We start from the raw sequence: 20,880 nt of genomic DNA, 5'->3' as shown, positions 1-20,880 counted from the left end.
ACCCCGGGCGGGAAGCACGTGTGACGGAGCCGCCGTTCCTCCTGCAGCAGAAGTGGGTGAGGGGCTCCGCGGATGCGGCCCCTCCTGTGGAGAGACCCTTCGCTGGGGTCCTGGACGCCGGGGCGATTGTGAACAAGCACTCCTAGCACCTTGCCTTTTGAGGGGTGGGGGCTTTGGGGGCCGTTTTAGGCTAGAAAGTAGGTCTCGCATTCAGTGCTTGGTTAGCAAAGACTAGTTTACTCTGTGCTTGTAAAAGGATTAGGGCAAGAGGCATGGATATCCCTGAGGCAAATGCTAGGTCTGCGGCTTGTTCCCGAAACTTGCAAACAAATGCCGCTTCCGTGTATTCCTCCATGTCCTCTCTTCTCATATCCTCCATACAAGTACAGCTCTGTTAAGTAAATATACTGCAGCCACGGTTCCCCAATTCCTTCTTAGGCAGGGCAAGCGGGAGCCCTGGGGGCTGATCACGCCAAGCCCCCCCACTGTAGATTTCAGGTTGTTCCAGAAGAAGCAAAGCCTCTCTTGTTACTGATATCAAACGCTGCATTGACTACAAATGCACCGATTCAATGTGGATGTGGAGGGCAAGGCTTGCGCCCAGATCCCGTCGGTCCCAGTATTCCTGGCTCCAGGGCTGCCACCCTGGAGACACCGAGGTGCCGCACACTTCCTCGCCCCCATTCCAGGGGAAAAGCTGCTTCTGTCTAGCTGTTGCAGTGCAGAGACCCCGCCGCCCGCTCCTACTCATTCAAGACGCTCAGCTAAAAGGAGGGGGAGGCAGCTCGGTTGCCCCCCTTCCTCCTGCCAAAGGAATGGGGTGCATGCAGTCCGCAGTTCAAAGAGCCCGGGGCCTGTGTCTCTCCAGAGGCCCTTGCCAGGCTGCAAGGTTTCTCTCGGGAAGACAGCAGGGGGCGATCTCTTCCAGGGCTGCTCATTGCGAGGACTGCCCCGGAGGTCATAGCGCCGGGGCAGTCCTCGCAACCTTGTCATAGCGCCTTCCCGCCATGTCTTTAGGCAACCCCAAGACAATCTACTCAATTAAGAATTAATCTGCCTGTATAGCGAGACATCAGACTAGCATAGAATCATAGAAGCGTCGAGGTGGAAGGGGCCAGAAGGCCACCGGGTCCGCCCCCGGCTGTTGCAGGACACCAAGTCACACCACCCCACTCGGGGGGCTGCCCAGCTTCTTTTTGGGTGTCATCACCGCTGAACGGGACATCTGTGTGGGGTGCAGCGCTTCCATTCCGTCTCCTGCAAGCTTCCGTTCTGGCTATTGCCCCTTAATGGAAGGCAGAATCTGGCCCGCTCAGCTTCTGTATTGCCTTTCTCAAGAGAACCGCAGAACCCTTTAGAAATGAGCGCCACTCTTGAGTCGGGTTATGCCTCCCCTTACCAGCCGTCGCTTTCAAGAAAACCGATGCCCATTGCACGGCAGGGCAGGCTCCTGGCTCGCCTGCGACTCGCATCCCCGTGCCTGCCGCGTGGGCTCTACGATGTCACAAACCTCCGTGTAGGGCAGAGACTCAGTAATGTGTGATGGAAGAGGCTTCACTCGGTCCTGGCCTTGCACTGCCACGCGTGGCGATTCCTAGTGAGGCTTATATGCCCCCACCTTTCCCGCGAGGAGCCTCAGGCGGCTCAGATGATCTCCGTTCTAGCCGTACGGCAGCCCAGTGAGGCAGCTTAAGCTAAACGTCAGTGGCTGACCCCAAGTCTCCCTGCGAGCTTCATCGCCAGGTGAGGTCCTGGTCCCCTTGCACCATGCTGCCTGGGGGCAATCCCCCGCTCTGAGCGCAGAGGTACCAAATGGATGCGTCCCTGCGGCCTGTGCCACTGTGCAGCTCCGCTGGGTGGATCCGGGGGACAGAACCGCGGCCTGGTTTGGCACTGCGAGCGCCACTCGGGGTGCCCCCAGCACCCAGCAGCAAAGGGCCAGTCGGCTTCCGTCTGCTCTGGGCAGGCATGAAACCGCCTCTCCTGCCCGGGCCCAAAGAGCCCATCCCACCTGCCCTCTCTGAGCAGGAGCGGGGGGGGGGACCCTCCCCACCGGTGAGCCCACAGCGAGCAGCTCCACCCCTGCAGCTCCCAGTGGGGGGGGGGGGCATCTGGGCCCTCTCCCGCCGCAGCGAAGCGTGGCGCCGACGGCACGGAATGCACTGGAGCCACACGCACGGCTGTGTCGGCAGGCCGGTTTATTGCACGGAACCCGCCAGAGGGACCCGCCGCGAGGACCCCGTGCCGCTGCCGCTGCCATGCCGCCTCTCGCGCCTCCGCGGAGGGCAGCCGTGCCCGCTCACCTCCAGTCGGCCTGGTTCTCTTTGGCCACAGAGTTCGGCGTCATGAGGTTGGAAAAGTTCGCCTTCCTGAGGGGGGCCGGCACCGTGTTCTTGAGCTTGTTCAGCTTGTCCCGCTCCTCTTGGCACTTCCTCAAGCAGGGGAAGCACAGGTCCTTCTCCTCCACCAGGTAGAGCGTCTCCAGGCGCTTGATGCTGTCGATGAAGAGCTCCTCCTCCGTGGGGCCCGGGAAGGGGTTCCTCTTCGCGTTCAGCTTCTTGAGCTTCGGGAGCTTCGCCACGCTGTTGGGGATGGTGGTCAGCAGGTTGTCGAACACGCCGACCTCCTGGAGCTCCTTCAGCGCCCCCAGCGTGGTCGGAAGGTTGTCAATGTGGTTCAGGCCGAGGTTGAGGTTGCGCAGGTTCTTGAGCTGGCTGAGCTCCATGGGCAAGCTCCGTGCCGTCAGCTTGTTGTTGCAGAGATTCAGGAAGACGAGGTTCTGCAGGTTTCCCATGCTCTCCGGCAGCTTGTCGATCTGGTTGCTGTGCAGGTCCAGCCAGCGCAGGTTCTGGAACCGCTCGATGGAGTCCGGGATCTTCTTGAGCATGTTCCTGCTGAGGTCCAGCTCATCCACGTCGTCCAGCTTGAGGATGCACCTGGGGAAGGTGGCGATGCCCATCTTGCTCAGGTCGAGTCGGCGCTTCCCGTCAAACGTGATCTTGATGCAGTTCTTGGCGACTTTCAGGGTGACTTTCTTCCCTTTGGGGCCTTTCGCTCCCTTGGCCATTCCCACAGAAGAGAAGGCGGCTCAGGGCAGGCGGACGGAGAGCAGCCTTCCGAGGGAGCCCCACTGAGGCCTGCCACTGACTAATGCTGAACCTGCATTAGGAACACACACACACGAGCAAGTGAAGCCCGAACGGGCTGCTCTTTCCACACTCGGGTGCCGCTAAGCGCAGCTGCCAGAGCGTGCTCGGTGGGCAAGGACGGCCTGCCCTTCCCGTGTCGATCAGAACAGAGGGCTCCCCACTCGTGGGGAGGCTGCAGTGCAGTGAGCCGTGCTGGTGGCCCCGCCGGACAACCGGAAGCAGCACCCTCATTCCCTGGGCAGCCAAAGGACTGGCCCTGCAGCGCCTCTAAAGCCCTTCTTGCAAAAACCAGCCGGTCCGGATACTTCAGTTGGTGCAAAACAGAGCTGCCAGGCTGCTGACGGGGACGGGGCATTATGTTCACATGACTCCAGTCCTCCGTCAGCTTCACTGGCCTCCCATTGAAGTCCGGGCCCAATTCAAGGTGTTGGTGATGACCTATAAAGCCCTAAACGGCTTGGGTCCTGGTTACCGGAAGGAGCGCTTACGTCCATATGTGCCCACCTGCCCCTTGAGATCTGCGGGAGAGGCCCTTCTCCGGGAACCCTCCGTGAAGGAAATTAGGAGGGTGAGTACTCGGAGGAGGGCTTTCTCTGCGGTGGCGCCCAATCTATGGAATGCACTCCCCAGAGAGGTCCGCCTGGCGCCGTTGTTATTTGTTTTTCGGCGCCAGGCGAAGACCTTTTTATTCAAACGTCATTTTAATTGCTAATATTATTTATTCATTTTATTCTTTGGCCAGGACTTAATTTATATTGTTAATTTATATTATTCTATTGAAGTTTGTTTATGGTTGTGAGCCGCCCCGAGGCTTCGGCGAATGGGGCAGCATAGAAGTCTCCTAAATAAATAAATAAATAAATGAGGGCAGACCTCCTGTGCCACTGCCCCCAGCAATGCAAACGCACCACCAGATGGGAAGGTCTTTTAAAATCACGTCAGTCATGCCCATTGCAGAAACTGGGTGCACATTTTGATTTTCCAGATCCAGTTCTTGCCGCGTATCAACAGAGCTTACAGGAGCGCAGCTTTGTGCACGGTATGGGGGACAAGATGGTCCATGGAAGCCCCTAGCAATGCATCTCCAGCTCTTGCTGACGCGTGTGTGTCCAGGTGGCCGGGGGTGGGGGAGATGTTGGCATCTGGCACCCTGGCAAATTCGGCGTCCTTGGATGGCGGAGACCTGCTCCGTGGAACGCCTGCTTCCCGCAGCAGACGGCCAGGCGACAGGGCGAGCCGCCACTTCTCTGTGCCCCAGCAGCATGTCGCTGGGGAGCTTGCATTTCCATTACAGGAGCCGGAGAGGCATTTTTCCTGGGAGTTTTTCTTTCTCTGGCTTCCTGGACATTCTCTTAAAGAACCACAAGGCACCATTGTATTTATTCATATATAGATATATACAGTGCTTATTTTGGTAAGAAAAACGGTGCCGGAACTCATGAAATTATCTTTCGCATGTTGTCAATCACTGTACACACACCCACACACATCAGTTGTGTAACGAAACATAGCGGTTGCCGCCCGCAGTAAGCACTCGGCGTGCAACCACATGACCAATCAAGCCGAGCAGCGCCATCACAACCGGCGCGGACGAAGTTCCCACGCATCGGACTCGACACACAAGCAGCCCGCAAGCACCGTTTTAATGATTTTGCCGCCGACCTGCTATGCTCGACAGGGCAATTCAAATCCACGTGGACCAAAGATCACATTTTCAAAAGTAACTTTTAAAACTTGGATAATTTGTCAAAAAAAGGTGCCAGAACTCCGTTCCGGTGCGTTCTATGACAAAAAAAGCACTGGATATATATATATAAATAAGCAAACACGTGCTGGTCTTACTGCAATTAGAGGGGTACTTCAGTTCCAACACGCTCAGTTGCGTGGGGCCATGGCTGCCTGGAAAACTGACTAAACAACAAGACGTATCTTCGTCCAGGTGTTGGGAAAGCAGCCAATGCAGTCAGCTCAGTATGGGATGAATATGCTGCGCACTTGATGCAAGCAGCGAAAGATGGAAGGAGTGTTGTGAGGGAAGGGGCGGATGACGCTTGCAAGCAGGCCCAGGACTCGGGGAGCATTTTGGCACCCCTGCGCAAGGGCCTTGAGGAGAGCGCTGGCCCAGCCCCTCCCCGCTGCAGGGCCCGCACCCCGGCAGCCCCCCACCCACCCGAAGGAGCCAGCCCGTGGAAAACAGACCTCCCCAAAAGGGCTCCCGGACACGCATCGATGGGAGCCTCGCTTACCAGCTGGCACACAGAGAGGCCGCCAGCCGCCGCCTTCATCGCTGGGGGGGACTCGGCACCCGTGTGTCGTCCACTAGCCAGCGTCTCCGCTCAGGAATCTCCAAATAATGGATCATGCTTTGCCATTGCACGGGAGAAACAGCCTGGCCTGCAAGGGAAGCGTTTCTCCTCTCAGCTTCTCATACGTCCACAGATTCTGAAATCCCGGTCGGAGCTGGAAGCCTGCTTCGGAAAAGGCAGCCGTGCCACGCTTCTGGGGTGTTCTAGGCAGCGCTTGTGATGCCGCCTGTGCAACTTCTGTTCCTAAGCAACAGGAAATTCCAAGCCCTTCCAAGGAGACGCTTAGCACAGGCCGTTTCCCACGAGCGCGTTCAAAGGCGGCTTAAGGAAGCCTCCGCGGCTGCTCTGCCCACGGAGCTGCAGGGCTGGGGATCGCAACAGGTCTCTGCGGGACACTGGCCGTATTCTGCAACATCTGTGAGCTTCGCTCGGCATCCAAGCCTGGCAAGGCCCCAGAGCGGCCGCCAAACGGCGGCACCAGCGCAGCGCTGGCAGCCTGGCCGGCCACGCAGGTCCTGCGTCAGACTGCGCCACGGAGGGTGTGCAAGGGAGGTGGGAAGCCGCGTCTGAACAATGCAGCACCCGGCTCGGCTCGTGAAGGGGTGGTTGTCCGCTTGTGCCTGAAGGTCACTATTTATCCAGTAGGTTGGAGAAATACTGATCCAGTAGATTCCAGAAGAGCAAATAAAACAACAAAACCGTAACGTTCGTGGCAAAATGATGCAGCGACTAAAAGCACGCAGCAGGCGAAGGTTTTGTTCAGATTCAGACACAGAGGAAATGCATCTCTCTTTTCTTACTGTGAAATGGATAAGAAAAATGAGAAATTAAATGGTAAATTCAGTGCTGCAACTTGAAACAAGACCTGAGGTTTAATACTGTCTAGAGTTGATACGTTCTTATCAAATTAGTAGTTTGCAGAGGGCTTTTCCAGAGAAAAATTAGGATTTTTTGAAGGATTTGAACATGCTTAGAAGACTAAATGGCAAAAGAAGTTGGCAAAAGAAGGAGGGGACGGCAGGGGATGGGGTGGCTGGATGGGGTACCTGGAGAGGTGGGTGTGGGCTTGGGTGGACTCCGGGGGATGGTGGGGGACAGGAAGGCCTGGAGGAATGTTGTCCATGAGGTCACGATGGGTCGGACACGACTTCGCGACTAACACCACCAACAAGAAGACTAAAATATGTTGCTATTATTGCCAAAACATGTTTTAAGGATTGCTGAATTCCAGCAATGGCAACAAGAGTGTGTCTCTTGGGGCAGGAGAAATCCATCGCAGATATTGATGCCACTAAGAAAAACTGGCAAAGAGCCACAATGAGCACAGAATCAACCTCATTCTCCAAAATGAAAAGAAAATGATTTTGCAGACAGAAGCAACTAACTCCTTAAGAGATGCTCTCGTGGAAACTGTGAGCAAACATAGTTTTCTTACAAATCGCTGAACCGAAAGCAGGTATTTTTCCGTTTGCTTTTGTTTTTGTAAAGAAAGCATGGGAGGGACAATCGGCAGAGCCGAGCGTTGTGGAGCTTCGCAGACGTCCCTGAAAACCTTTCTGCTGGCGCTTGCAGAAGACGCCGCTGGAAGGCACCGGCGGGACGGGGCATTTGTCCTGGAGCTCCGTGTTGACCGCTTCTGTCACTGTACAGAAGTACCGTCTATTTCTAAAGCAAAAACCAACATGCCCGGCCACTTTTATCTTTCCCCCCCTTGGTATTCTAGGCAGTTCAAAGCTAAACACTTTGAGGGTTTTGGGCATTCAGGCTAAACTCACTATAAAAGAATTCCAACACTGCACGCAGAGGAAACATGGCTTTGTTTCGAAGTTTGTTTAAAATGTCTGAGCAACACGGCAAAGTGCTAGCACGTGGTGCTTGTGTGTGCGTGTGCCTGTGGTGTGCATGTATGTGAGAAAGAAAGGTAGGGTGGGACTTCTATACAATCGAGACAATAAATCGGAATACTAGCTGGATGTGAGCCTAACGTTTCTAGCACTGGCAGGCTGGCTAGTTCCAGGAACTGCGTGAGGGGCAAGCGGCAGCCTCCCGGGCTCGCCCCGGCCCTCTGCTTTCAGGGATGCTCGCGAGGAAGACGGCGGGGCCTTCCCAGGCTGGGCAACAGACCAGCAGAACAATGCTTCCTGCAGACCCACCGCAAAGCCCCCAGCCCTGACCAAATAATCCCACGGTCACACAATACGAGCGTATATGCCTTCCCTTTCTTCAAAACACTACAAGAGAATCCTGAAGGCAAGCTGGGATCCAAAGTAGCTGTGACAGATCAGGAAAGAAGGGTTGAAAACTTCATGGTGACAAGCACACGGGAAGCCGGATTACCTATTAACTGTGCGGCTGAGTAAATGTCAGTCCATACGTTTTATTTAGATCTACTTAAGTAAAATGAGAGTTCACTTCCCCCTTAACGAGAGCTAGCAATGTCCACCTCCGCCTGTAACAGGCTTGTTTTACCTGCCAGGGGTCGGTCTCTGCCCTGGGCAGCGATACAGAAGGGCAGGTGAGCTCTTGGGCTCCCCCAGGCCGAGGAGGCTCTCCCACCCGTGCGGGCGGGGGCATCTCTGTCGCCCGGCCCCGGAGGAGGCGCAGAGCAGGGGCCTTGTGTGAAGGGGCAAGGGGCCTGGAGCGAGCTTGCTTCAAGTAGCGGCGTGCCGTTTGCATCCCGTGAGCGGGTGGTATTTGCCTGGGGCTTGCACGCACCCCCGCTCCGGGGGAAGCATGTCCAGGGCGACATGGGACGCTCCTCACATGGAGCCGAAACAGGTCTGATCGTTTACCGCTCACAGCGGCGTGCGTGTGGGTGCGTGTTGCAAGCACAAAGAGAAAGCCAGTGCACAAAACGGTTCCTCGAGCCAGGCTCACACACGCGCCAAACAGGGCTGCAGTCTGGATTCCGGGGGAGCCCGGCCACCGGGGGGGAATGGAGGCGTGCTCCTTCTGAGTTCGGGGTGCTCGGGGATCCTGGCGCCCCCCTCACCTGGTTTTCCGACGTTACATTCTTTGCAAACATTCATGCCGAAGGAAGGGTTGGAACAAAGTGCAGCTGCTCCAACCGGTCGGACAGGTACGGAGGCTTGTTGACACCGTTATGTTTGCAGTGCGCATGCTCCTTTTCGGGTTTCCTGGTGGTGCTTTTGCTCATACACCTTATAAAACTTGGGGGGTGGAGGGGTGCTGCGCCTGGCTCTCGTCGGGGGTCGGGACCGGCGCACCAGGGTGGGCCGAGCCCTCCTAGCCAGGCCCGCTGCAGGTGCCTGCGGGAGGAGGACGGAAGCAGGGGTGGCCAGCTCGGACCCGCCAGGAGTGGCGTCCTGGGGCTCACCATGCCCAGAGCCTTCCTCGTGAAGAGACGGAGCCCACTGCCTGCCAGCCGCAGCTGGGACGAGCTGCCGGACGAGGAGCGGGCGGACACCTATGTCCCAGGTAAGGTGGAAGCATCTGCCCCCCCCTCTCCCCCTCCATTACCAGAGAGGAGTGTCAACTGAGTGCCCCCCCCCCAGTCCAGGAGCATTTGCCTAACCCCAAATCAGGCAAGCTCCCCCAGGAGAGAGACGGCCTGGGCCGTGACCGCCTCACTGCAGGACGCACACCCGGCGATGCGGGGAAGCGCCCCGGGGCCAGGCGCGTGTGCTCCAGGCAGCTCCGCGCGGTGCTGGGAAAAGCAGGGCATGTCTGATCTGGCTTCATGGGTCTGGACGCCATGCCCAGCGTTTGAAGGGCCTGTGGCTGAAGAGCGGCCAGGGCAGAGAGCACAGGGGAGGGTGATGCCTCGCCGGCCTGGGATGCAGACGGCGCTGTCTCCCTGTCCAGGTGCCAGGCCAGGAGGGCACCCCGTTTTGCCAGCCGGGTTGCACAGGGTCAGGATCCATCCATGCAACAGGGCCAGGGTCTCTCAGGGGCCTTGGCACAGAAGCCGGCTGGGACGTCTCCCTTCCCCGCCTGCCCTCTCGCCTCTCCAAGCGCCGTGGAGACTTGGGCACGAAGACCTGCTGGGAGGCCCAGGGCAGGGCACACGCTGCCTGATGGGTCCCCACACATGCTTCCAGGGTGCCACCGGCGTGCTGGCTCCCTCTCCCGAAAAGTGTGGGCAAAGCACCCCCAGGGAAGGCTCCGCCACCCGGGGCTGGGCTGCCCACGCTCTGCTGGCGCCCCGCACGGCCTGCCTCCTCTCCCAGTCCATCCCCAGTTTCACTGGAGTGATTTGAACTTTGGCCTCCTCCGAGTGTTTTATATTCTCTGCGGCTGCTCGCTGGCCCAGGCGCCTCCCTCTTCTGGGGCCGCGGGACCCACCCTGAGACTAAACAGAACTTGCCTGGAGCCCTGGGCTCCGGGGAGTTCCCGCTCGGGTCCCACCCACCCCTGCTCTGCTTTTCTTCCTTGCCGCTCATGAATGAAACGCTGCTTCCGGCAGAGAGCGCCCACAGAAAGGCCCCGTGCAGCTGTTCCGCCTCTTTTTCCTTAACGGATGTTTTTCCATGAAGAAGCAAGATGGAAGGAGCCCTGGGAAAATGCTGGGTGGCTACGGAGTGAATGCAATGCAGTATTGTCCGGGCGGACTTGCCCTTGAATATTCTGCGAATGAGGCTGGAGGATGGCACGGCGGCCTAACCTGGGAGCATCCTGTGCTGGGGGTGGGGGGAATACAGAGGCAAGTGCCCCCCTCCCGGACACCCATCCTGAGAGTTAAAAATCCAGCGGGAAACCTGGATCCAGTCCCTGTTTGGCGAGGCCTGAAGTTGCCCAGTTCCCCAGACTCCTCACACTCCAAGTTCCACTTCGTCCGCCCATCTTTTACCCACCCATTCTTTTACCTGAATCCTCTGCAGTAGCTTGCTCCGGTTTCTCCTTTGCAGAATGCACATTTTGCCAAGGTGCTGGGATGTATCGTTAATGAGGTTGTATAATTAATGCTGCTGAACTCTCCAAGCGCAGGGGGAAAGGTCTGCGCTGCCTGAAAATAAAGGTCCAATTTGTATGTAACGGCCCTAGTTTGCCGTCACATTGAGACTTGGATTTGTTTAAACCTGCACAACCTGGGAAGCCTGGTTCACATGGCATGACAAGAACCCAAAGAGGCTAGAAACTCTTAAAGCAACAGCCGCAGCTTTTAATGTCCCGCCTTTATGGATCTCTGCCCAGCATGAGATAGCCTTAACTCTGGTCTGGAATGGGCCGGGTTTGGTTCGTTCATTTGTTTTCAAATCACTGAATTTCCCCGGTTTTTCCAAAGGAGAATTCTCCTTAAGGTATCAGACCTGCTTTCCAATAGGCAAACCTGCTCAGCTCAACGGGATGCTGAACAGGAAGAGGAAAGGTTTTCCGTGAGGGCTTGCTCCGGATCGCTGAATCCCACTCAGATCTGGTCCACATCTTTCTCCACTGAAGGAATGGGTTAAGACACACTTGTTCACTTGATTTCTGAAGTCGTGTTGGTTTTTAGAGTAGCTTTTACTGTCTGATCATGTTGACTATGTCTTTTGGGTCCAAACCTTTTAAAAACTGCATAGGTTGGTCCCAGAAAGGTACAAGGTACAAAGAAAGGGAGTTGGGGGGGGGGGAGAGGGCTGCCCCACTCGCCTTTAATCTCGCTGATGAAAAACCGTCTCTTGGATTCCCAGGACAAATGAGGTGTTTTCTCCAGTATCGCAATGAGGACAGCTGCAGCTTGGAGAGCACCAGCAGCCGGGACACAGAGGCCACGAACGCCTCCGCACCCGAGTTTTCGGTGGAAGAGACACTTGTAGACGTGGCTGTGAGCCACCCTACTGCCAGGTCCAAAATCAAGGTACAGCCGTTACTGGTCCTTCTTCGGACATGAAGCCCTCAGGCGTGTAGGAAATGCTCCTTCCTTGCCACTAGAGGCAGGTCTGCGTGCCTGTCGTGATGTGGCGAACTTGCCGCCTCACTTCCCTTGCCATTTTGGTTCCCAGGATGTGGCAATTTAGGATATTACTCTGCCGGAAGTGATGAACTTGAGTGCCTTTGTACACTGAAGGCTCCATTGCCCTGTTCTTGCGAACTGGGCCCCCACTGAAAGCTCTTTGTGATTTTTCACTTGTGTAGTGTTTTGGTGCTGCACATTTCAAGGGAAGAGGGCGACGTGCAGCTATTTCTCCTGCTGAAATCACGTAAAACCATGGTTAGGTTTAGCAGATCATTCTTTGAAAACATCTCACACAGGAGCTTTTACAGGCTACAGCCAACTTAACGAGAGGCATTCCAATTAGTCAGATGAAGATCATTCATTGATTTCATGGGTCTGATGAAACATGAATACTCCCATCCATGGGGCAAAGTCTTGCTTTCTGCTACGGCAGACTAAGGTTACAAATCAGCGATTCGTACAATGAAGCCCACAGACATCAGTGGGTTTCTGTTCTTAAGACTCTACCGGATTGTGGCCGGACGATCCAGTGGCGTTCCGGACCCATGATTAAAAAGCATCGTAATTTGGTCTGCTGGTTTTGTTGTCTTGGCCCTGCGCTGGTTGAATGGAAGTGTATTTAAAATGGTTAGTGCAGCACAGGGACTTTACTGGTTTAAATTCACCGGGTCAGGTCTGCCCGCTGGGATGCCCCGCTTGCTTTTCTTCTAGGTCCCACCCACACGCTTTCCCTGAAGCACGGATATTGGGCAGCTTCTGTGCAGTCTTCCTCCTATTCGGAAGAGCCAAAGAGCATCTCCTCAGGCCCACTTCAGGCCGGCCCAGCCCATTCGGCTTTGACTGGCACCTTCTGCCTGTGCCCGAGCCCCAAAGCGTCTCCAAAACAGAGTCAGCCCTCGGCACTTGAGGAGCTGCTTGCCCTGGGCTAGAGGTTGCCCTCTTCCAGTTAACCAGGCTTCCTGCCGAAGGTCTGTGTTGTGCGGGAACTGAAAAGTCAGCCACCCTCCCTGCGGCATCGGAACCGGGGTGGAGAGTCAAGTCTGGCGGAATGGTGCAAGTTGTTTCTGAGCGCTGCAAAGCACTCTTGCCTGGCGGTGACACATGGGTGGGGGTTCTTGGCTACAGACCCCCCAAATTCGATTTTGGTAAAGTGCTGGCTAGCGGAGAGAGCATTCCCTAGTACCTAAAAACGTGTTCCTAGCCCATGTGGGTCCTTCTGTGGAAGTTCAACTCATCTATGGAAATCCACTGGGGGGTCAATAATTGTAACGCAGACCAATTGCAACTGCAGCCGGGCTGGGCTGCCCCTCTTTGCACCAATCGGCACAAACGAGGGAAATGAGTTGGTGACTAAAACACACATTTTTAACCAGTCTCTGTCACCGCTGTGCTGGCAAGGATGTGGCCACATCCATTCCTTGACGCATAGGGGGCAAGTCCATCTAATAGCTGTAGACATTTGAAAGCCTATTCTTTCTATCATATGTGAAGTACTTGAACCATGAATTAAAAATTGGGGGACTCTTGTCCTTCTTTTACTTTTTAAAGATGAGAAAGAACACTGTTTACTTAAAGACTTAACTGGTATCATGATTGCAGCTGCTCAACCTTAGACTGGATAAAATTGGGAATCTTCTTATAGACTATAAATACAAAACTGGATAACCAGATTTGGGGGAATTGTTCCTCTGAAAGTCTGAGACTCAAAAAAGACTGGAAAACTGAGGCTTCTTCATCAAAGTGCTAGAACCATTTATTACAGGTGCAAATGCCTATTTTTCAACCCATGGTGCTCCACCTGCCGAATTCATATTCTGGACCAGGGCATTGTTACCCTACTCACCTAAAAATCTTGTGTTTAGTTTCCCCAAAATAAAAAAACTCAATTTTAGAAAGTCTGGGGGGTGGGGGAGAATAGTGCTGGAAACATTACCGCAAAAGGTCAAACTGTCCTTCCAAACAATATCGCACAGAATAGGCGACAGACATATCCAGGCGGAGGATGGCCGCCCCGTTCACACTTCACTACCTCATTTGGCTCAGGCGGGTTTGTTTTCCTGGCAACCGCCTGGCGGTGGGAGCCCCCCAGAGCTCCTGGAGCGCTCGTTGGAGAGACAGGGACAGATTTCTCTGTGAGGCTAATTTCCATGTTTCCCCTTATGCTGCAGGTGCCATGTTTTGCTTCTTTTATAACGACGCTTACAAAAAACTTCAGTGCAGTTTTATGAGGGGAAAACAGAAGTGTTCTGGGTTGCAGCGATTTAAATGTTTTGATGTGGACACGATCCTCCTGCGGCTGCAAAAGGCAGAAGGGCCCCATTAGCACAAGGGGTATTCCAGAACGCGTCCGTTTATGCGCAATGTGTGAACCGCCAAATCGAACGCCCGTTGGCCGCAGATCGGGGCCTTCCAGGGCTCGGCCCAACGGTTTGCAAAGGAGGGACCTCGTCCAGCTCCGGGGTTGGTAGGCGGCACTCCGGACGCTGGCCAGGCCAGCCCAGGGTGTGTCGGATGTCCCTTAGCGTGCGCTCGTTGTGTGTGACGTCGGACGGGCCACAGGCTGCGCGCCTAAATCTCTGCGGCATTTCCTCCCCCCAGTTCACCACCGGCACCTGCGGGGACGTCTCGGGGCACCACTGCGAGCTGTGCGGCAAAGGCTTCCGCCTGCAGCGCATGCTTAACCGCCACATCAAGTGCCACAGCCAGGTGAAGCGACACCTGTGCACCTTCTGCGGGAAAGGATTCAACGATGCCTTTGACCTGAAGAGACACGTCAGGACACACACAGGTACGAGCAGAGTTTACGGGAAGTTATGTGCCGAGAACGTACCAGGGGAAGACAGGGGTGCGTTTGCTTCACCTGAATGGCCGGTGCCTGCATTTTCTCTAGATGGCCATGCGGATTGAGGCCCAGCAAGTGCCGAGGAGGCGGCTGGACGCTTAAGAGGATTGCCAAGCATGTCATGTGCCCCCATTTTCTTCTCTTCCTGCACGCCCCCCCCCCCCCCCGCCCCAATCAGGACAGCTTCAGGACAGCTTCTGAGTGTGCCTTTCCTGGAAACCCCCCTCCTTCTTGAATCCTTCTTCCTCTGATATTTCCCTGCCATCTAATCATACTAATTAATGCTCTGTGCTTATTAAAATCCACTTTCCTGGAATCTTTGACTGCACTCAGTATTCGTCTTCCTTTAACTTCACTCTCCACAAGGTTTCCGCTGCTTTCATCTCATCAGTGAACTCTTCCCTATCAGTCTTACTCAGCGTCTCCTCCTGCAGCAGAAATGTTCAAGCACTTGCTTTTCAAGCACGAGCGATGGAGAGAAAGCCGCTAAAACTGAGCGCATCTTGCCATTTCCCTGCTCTTCCAGAAAACTGTGGTAATTACCTTCCACCACCTTGGTAATTACCTTAGGGATATGACGCAGGGCAGGCAGAGAGTTCTTCTGCCGGGGGCCACATTCCCTTGGGGCAATCCAAAGCGGGCAGGTCTCTTCCCGTCCCCTTCTCTTCCCCCCGCTTTACTGCCCCAATGGGGTGCCAGGAGAGGAATGGGGTGCTCTGTCACAGGTCTGAAATTATTGCTTGCATGGGGCTTTTGTAACCACGCCAAGAACCCCCCAGATATAAAATTTATAACTGTATACAGGGGTTTGATAGCTCTTGCATTTGTAATCTCTAAAGACAGATATACAAAGGTGTCTCGGGGGGTCAAGTCCTCTTAAAGTTTGCCTCCTAACACACTCGGTGTCGCCTTGCAGGAATTCGCCCTTACAAGTGTGAGATTTGCAACAAGGCCTTCACTCAGCGTTGCTCTTTGGAATCACACCTCAAAAAGATCCACGGGGTGCAGCAGCAGTATGCGTACAAGGAGCGGAGAGATAAACTGTATGTGTGCGAAGATTGTGGGTACACGGGCCCAACGCAAGAGGACTTGTACGTACATGTCAGTAACGTTCACCCAGCAAGCGCCTTTCTGAAGAAAACCTCAAAAAAACTTGCAGCCGTTTTGAAAAACAAGCTGACGCCTCCCACAGAGATGACCTGCAACGCAAGCGAGAAGGAACAGGAGCGCTGCGCTGGACTGTAGTGGCAAAGCACTTCAACCCCGACGTGTGTTTTTCCCAATTTCTTAGGGAGGCTGCAGTGGAAGAAACTGTAAAATAGGTAAAGGGGCTTGAGAGTTTTCGTTTCCTCACTCTTATGCCAGCCCACCGGGCCAGAGGCAGCCATTGACTTTCTGGGCACTGTCCTTTGCCACACCAGGTCCCATGTGGATGCACGTGCCAAGAGCTGGCTGCGGATCCCCCTTTAGCTCAAGACTCTGAAACTCAGGAGATGTGGTTCAGTTCCAACGGGCATCAGCACCTAAACCCGCTCAGCTCAACCATCTGCTGCTCTTCTCCACCCAAGCGATATCCTCCATGACGTACAGTGATGAATACACACTGCGGGATGCCCCACAATCTGAATTTTATCTGATTCCCTCAGTCCTGGTGTAGACATCTCACGTGTCTCTGAGAAATAAAATTTAACCATGCTCGTAAATTTATGACAGAATAACGTTGGTCAACACGGGCCTTGAATTTACACCAAGTATCTTTATGAAGAGCATGGTAACAGCCTCTGTAGCAAAACCACCCTGAGATATCGATGAATAAGCTGGCAAAACATGTTTAGTGGCTAAAGAATGGGTTGTTTATTAGCCACAGATCTGGGTTCAGTCGCTCAGGCTTCAACAGGGAAGCTTCTGCCCCTTCTCACAACCAGTGCAGAAAGAACCAAGTTGGAAGTCCGAGAGCAGAAATTTGTCCTGGAGGGCAGGGAAGGGAGGGGGGGACAACCCTTTTCTACCTGGTTGTACTAGGAAGAAGTCTTAAGCAAGTTTTATGGAGGCTGCATCGATATTCGGCCTTAGAATGCGAAGCGGTGTCCTGAATATGTGTATCAAATTGCATTCCAATATGCGGCTCGAACCTCACATGCCAAAAGAGGAAGGGTGGCCAGGGCCAGCTGTGGATCGCGCATCCTGCACACGGCATGTTCACATGCAGTGCTGGTTTGTGGAGTCGGCCCAGTCGAGCTCGTGCTCCACTTGCTCGTCCGGGTGCCCCTTCCGCATTTGCCCAGGTTGCGAAACATGCCGGCCCCGAGACCCCCGTCCCACCGGCTGGGCTCGCATCCCGCCAGGTGACACGGAGCATCGGGGGGCCGGAAGACGGCATGCGGTACTTGCTCCCGCGTGCATGCTCGCCCTGCAAAAACGCCTTGCAAACTTTGTTACTGGGTAGGATAAAAACGTATTTAATAAAAGATAAAACACCGCACGGGCTGGGAGCCCAGTAAACCAAGCGGCCACTGATTCAGGGGTCTTCCTTTTCAGGAAACGATTTACTCGGCACGAGCCTCCTTCTCTTTCTCTCGATATTCTTCCAAGCGGAGTAACCATTTGTCCCAGTACAGGTCGCAGAGCGCAGAGTCCATGTAATGCGAATGCGCGGGAGAGCCGTCCTTGTAGGCGATCACCACGAGGCCGCAGTTGACCTGAGAACGGGAATCCAGAGAGCGGTGAGGGGAAGGCGCGTGGTCGCAACCGGCTGTTCTTCACGGCTGCGCAAGCTCCCGAGGGGCGGCACCCGCGCTGGAAGGCCCTGCCCGTCGCGACACACGCACTGGCTGCGGGGCCGCGTCCTGGGGCACTGCCCGTTGGCGCAGCCGGGGCGCTGTGCCGTGCCTGCCCCTTCCAGGGCCGGGCCCGGGAAGGCCTTTCATGTCCCCAGCATTTTAACCCCGAGCGCTTTAAATTTCATTCCACTGTATTCCTTCTTGCAAACAAACATTCCATTTTATGCTGCACCACTGCAATGCCTCTAGGCTGAACTACAGCAATTCCTGGTGATTTAGATGAGACAACAGGAAGAATTTGATCTCTCTCAGAGCAGGACCACTGGGGGAAGCCGTGGGCTCTCCCTCTCTGGAGGCATTCAGAGAGCATCTGGACAGTCCTCTGAGTGGGAGGGCATGACTTGGGTGTCCTGCACCAGCAGGCGTTGGACGCGATGGCTGCCTGGCCCCGTCCAGCTCTACTCTTCTATGATTCTAATTGCAGTTGCTGTTGTGGCTTTGTTCTTTTAAATTAGTGTGTGTGCCTTTTTAGCTTTGCTTAATTTTTACGTTGGTTAACTGCACAGAGAGCCGCAGCGACCAAGGAGATAGATAAACCCACGTCCAGACTTACCTGGAAGTCGTAATTCTTGTCATGATTGAGGGCTCCCGCATATGCCACAACCTGCAGAGGACTGTCAAACGTACTCTGGAGAAACGGCTTTGGTTTCTCGGATGTCTTCCAGTCAATTAAGCATAACGAACCCCTGCATGGCCAAGAATAAAATGCAATTCCGTCATGCACAAACAACAAAAACCATGCACACCACGGAGCAGTAAGGATCGGTCTTGCTCAGCTCCAGGCCTGCTCTACCTGTGGGACAAGCCCCATGCTCCGCTCCGGCTGCAGGCGAGCCGGCCTCGTTTCCCACCTTGGTGCCACGTCTTGGGCGGCTGTGGAAAGCAGTCCCGGAGCAAGGAGAGAGCAAGAGCAAGAAGAGGCCGTCCCAGGCCCAGGGGAGCGTGGCCAGGCTGAAAATACAATCAGAATTTGCAGATCAACAGATCGTTCAGGGACATAGCTATCAAGGATGATCTTCTTCAGCAGGGGAACGGGGGCGGGGGGAGTTGTACCCTTCAGCACAATTATGATATTTACACTGTGTGAAACTTTACTCAGAGCAGCCAGTTCGTGCATCCACCGCTGCCTCCGGGTCTTGGAAAGAGCTTAGCTCTCACCCAAACCGTCACACGTTTCTGAAGCTCTGGCACCCAAGTCATTTTCTGCAGGTCAGTGGGACTTACCTCCAGGAAAAACGGTGTAGGGATACGGCCCCAGACTGTGGAAGAAGTAGGAAATTCATGCTTCCCGCCCCCAGCCCTTTCCCACACGTCCTCAAGCACTGCTGCGACAAATTTTTCTGCACTGATTTGTTTTGCTCGTGCTGTTTTGCCATCGCAACAGCTCCAACAGATGCGTAAGAGATCTGCAAGTGCACAGCAGACATCTAAGGAAGGGCGGCATACAAATGGCCTGAAAGCAGTGAGACAGGGTCCCCCTTCGCCTTTAGTCTGGACGGCCCGCCTTGCAGGCCTGGTTCGCTCAGGGCCACTGGCTTCGGCATCAAGCGGCCTCGCGGACGCCCCTCTTTGGGCTTCCATTGCTTCCCGAGATCCCAGGTTTGTGGGAAGATTACCAGAAGGAAGCTCTCTTAGGTCTGAATAGAGCCACACAATTCAAAAAACACAGGGCTAGGGCTGAGCATCTTTAGGTCTCAGGATTTCAGGGGGACACGCCCATCCTCCTATTAATTCCACGTGGCTTGAAAAGGCCTCGTCTTGGTTGGGATTTGCACACCGTCACCTACACACAGCTGCTCACCGATATTCTGCCACGCAGTCCACTAAGCCGCGATACCCAAGCGCCTCGTGCTGCACGGCGCTTTCGAGCGCCCTCACGCCAGTGACCTCTCGTATCACGTGTTTCACGCTTCTTACGTAGCCGGAGACGCCCGTGTCATCCTCCTGTTCCTTTGCGGCTATTTCTTTAGCTAACAGTAAGCTTTCCACGGCTGTGTGGAAGAGCTTGCCTTGTTGGAAGAGGTCTGCGCAACAAGCAAAACATGCTTACATATAGCGGTAAATCAGATTCAGGTATTTCAAGCATTACTTGTTCTAATTATCGATGTGTGAATTACCTCTCCTGAGAAATTATGGCATTCCGCCTTGCCATTTAACGACAGGTAATCACGCACATGTTGCTATTGAAAGGATGTGTCTGTGAATATATAGTTCTGCCTTCCCCAAAGAACTTTGTTAGACCCTTACAAGGTGCATCTCCTCCCAGTCTTTATGCCAATATTTCCACGTCATCTTTCAATGTTGGCTTCTGACTACCTGTGTGCCTGTACACAGCACTTTTTAATTTGCTGCTGTTTGTTCTTTTGTGCTGGAAATGGAGGAAGGCCTATTCTTCACCAATTTTATATTTTGCAATTTTCCTTGTATTCTATTACTTGGAATCAGTGGGCTACTGGTTATTAAGAAACAGTTTTCAAATACAGTATTAAAGGCCAAAGAACTAACTATGGTTAGTTGGTTACTCCTAACTACAAGAGTAAACTATAGGAGATTACTCCTTATAATCTAAGGAGTATAAACCACGTATAATTTGTTGCAAGATCATCGGAAATACAGCCATTGCAGGGCTTGTCGAGCTGAGAAAGGTGCAAAGAGAAAAGAAAGAGGGTGAGGGGGGATAATAAATTATCTGAAGAAAAGGGAACATCTTTTAATGGGCAGAGCAGTGAGTAATGGAACCAACTGTCCAGGGAGTCGGGAGGTTCTGTCACTGGAGGTATTCAAGCAGCGGCTGCACAGCCATCTGGCCGGAACTTTTAAATCAGGATTTCTGCATTGAGCAGGCGGCTGGGTTTGACCCCTCCATGGCCCCTTTTCTACTTTTTTTTTTTGTAGGAATGAGAACACTGGCCATGGCAACTTAGAAAAGAAGCAAAAGACAGAAAATTCATTGTTAAAAAGTGATAAAGAGGGAATTGGGCTGGGGAAAAGGAGGACAGGAAGTAGCATGGAAACAGAAAGCTAGGTGGTGAGATCAGCGGAGAAAAAGGAGCAAAGGATTCTGTGGAAGCAACAGCAGAAGAACGAAAAGCAGAACCTTGTCTAAGGACCGTTTGCTAAAGGCTGGGGAGGAAGAGCAGGAGAAGCCGCAGAGTGAGCCTGGAATGGGGAACAGGAGTGTGATCGGGATATAACAGAGAGATTATGCCGAATGAGCAGATCTGGAATAGGATGTGGCTGAAGTAGCAAGAGCTGGTGAGACTGAGATAACAGTGGAGAAAACAGTCAAATTGAAAAGCAAATTCAGAAGCAAGAGAGGGTTACTGCATGCAAAGAGTAAGCAACGAAGGCAGAAGGAAGAAGAGGAACAGTAAGTGCGGTTCTCAGCATCATGCAGGTTGGAAAGGGGATGACGGCTAGGAAAACAGAACGGGACATAAACTGGAGAATAACTGCACAATCCGATCCAGGCAGCAAAAAGTCCCAGCACTCTCCAGCTGGCATGTATAGGATCGTGTCCTGAATGTAACTGGATTACATCTGAAATCAAATTACTGAGAACGGATAAAAGGAATTTGCAAGAAGACTGTAAAATTGCAGAGAGAGTTTACGGGCGTAAATACTAATCCATCGGCGGCGTATGAATGCAACAGGGAGTAATACCGCTGCGCAATGGCAGTCACGAGGAAAGCAAGGCGAGTATGTGCAAGACGATCGCGGGGAGGCCTCGCAAAGCGGTGAGGGGGCGACGAGGCGGCCCGAGGCGCGGCGCGGCGCGGCGCGGCGGAGCAGCCAGCGGGGGCGGGCGGCGGGCGGCGGGCGGCTTACCCCTCGTGTAGGCGGC

The 20,880-nt window shown here is 54.2% G+C and overlaps 3 protein-coding genes across 4 annotated transcripts in view; 2 read left to right on the top strand and 1 right to left on the bottom strand.

The window, feature by feature from the left end:
- Positions 1-2,299: 2,299 nt before the first annotated feature.
- On the bottom strand, positions 2,300-3,067 carry LOC123029734 (leucine-rich repeat-containing protein 18-like). Its single transcript, XM_044442972.1, has one exon. It carries the CDS (start codon positions 3,065-3,067, stop codon positions 2,300-2,302), a length of 768 nt encoding a protein of 255 aa, XP_044298907.1.
- A 5,726-nt stretch (positions 3,068-8,793) lies between these two features.
- On the top strand, positions 8,794-15,441 carry OVOL2 (ovo like zinc finger 2). The gene is made up of 4 exons (XM_044442842.1): positions 8,794-8,893; positions 11,089-11,255; positions 13,953-14,142; positions 15,113-15,441. Exons 1-4 carry the CDS (start codon positions 8,794-8,796, stop codon positions 15,439-15,441), a joined length of 786 nt encoding a protein of 261 aa, XP_044298777.1.
- Positions 15,442-20,133: 4,692 nt separating this feature from the next.
- SNX5 (sorting nexin 5) overlaps positions 20,134-20,880 on the top strand; it is a 16,174-nt gene continuing 15,427 nt past the window's right edge. Inside the window, exon 1 of one of the 2 annotated variants that reach the window (XM_044442879.1) lies at positions 20,134-20,731. In XM_044442879.1, coding sequence (XP_044298814.1) covers positions 20,681-20,731 — 51 coding nt within the window. In that variant the 5' untranslated portion in view covers positions 20,134-20,680. Of the gene's footprint in view, positions 20,774-20,880 lie in introns of both variants that reach the window. The other variant, XM_044442878.1, reaches the window with a different exon arrangement.

Source organism: Varanus komodoensis, unplaced genomic scaffold (genome assembly GCF_004798865.1).
Source record: "Varanus komodoensis strain SLA01 unplaced genomic scaffold, ASM479886v1 scaffold40, whole genome shotgun sequence".
NCBI lineage: Eukaryota > Metazoa > Chordata > Lepidosauria > Squamata > Varanidae > Varanus > Varanus komodoensis.
The sequence above is the reverse complement of the archived record's forward strand: the minus strand, read 5'-3'. Positions and strand labels throughout refer to the sequence as shown.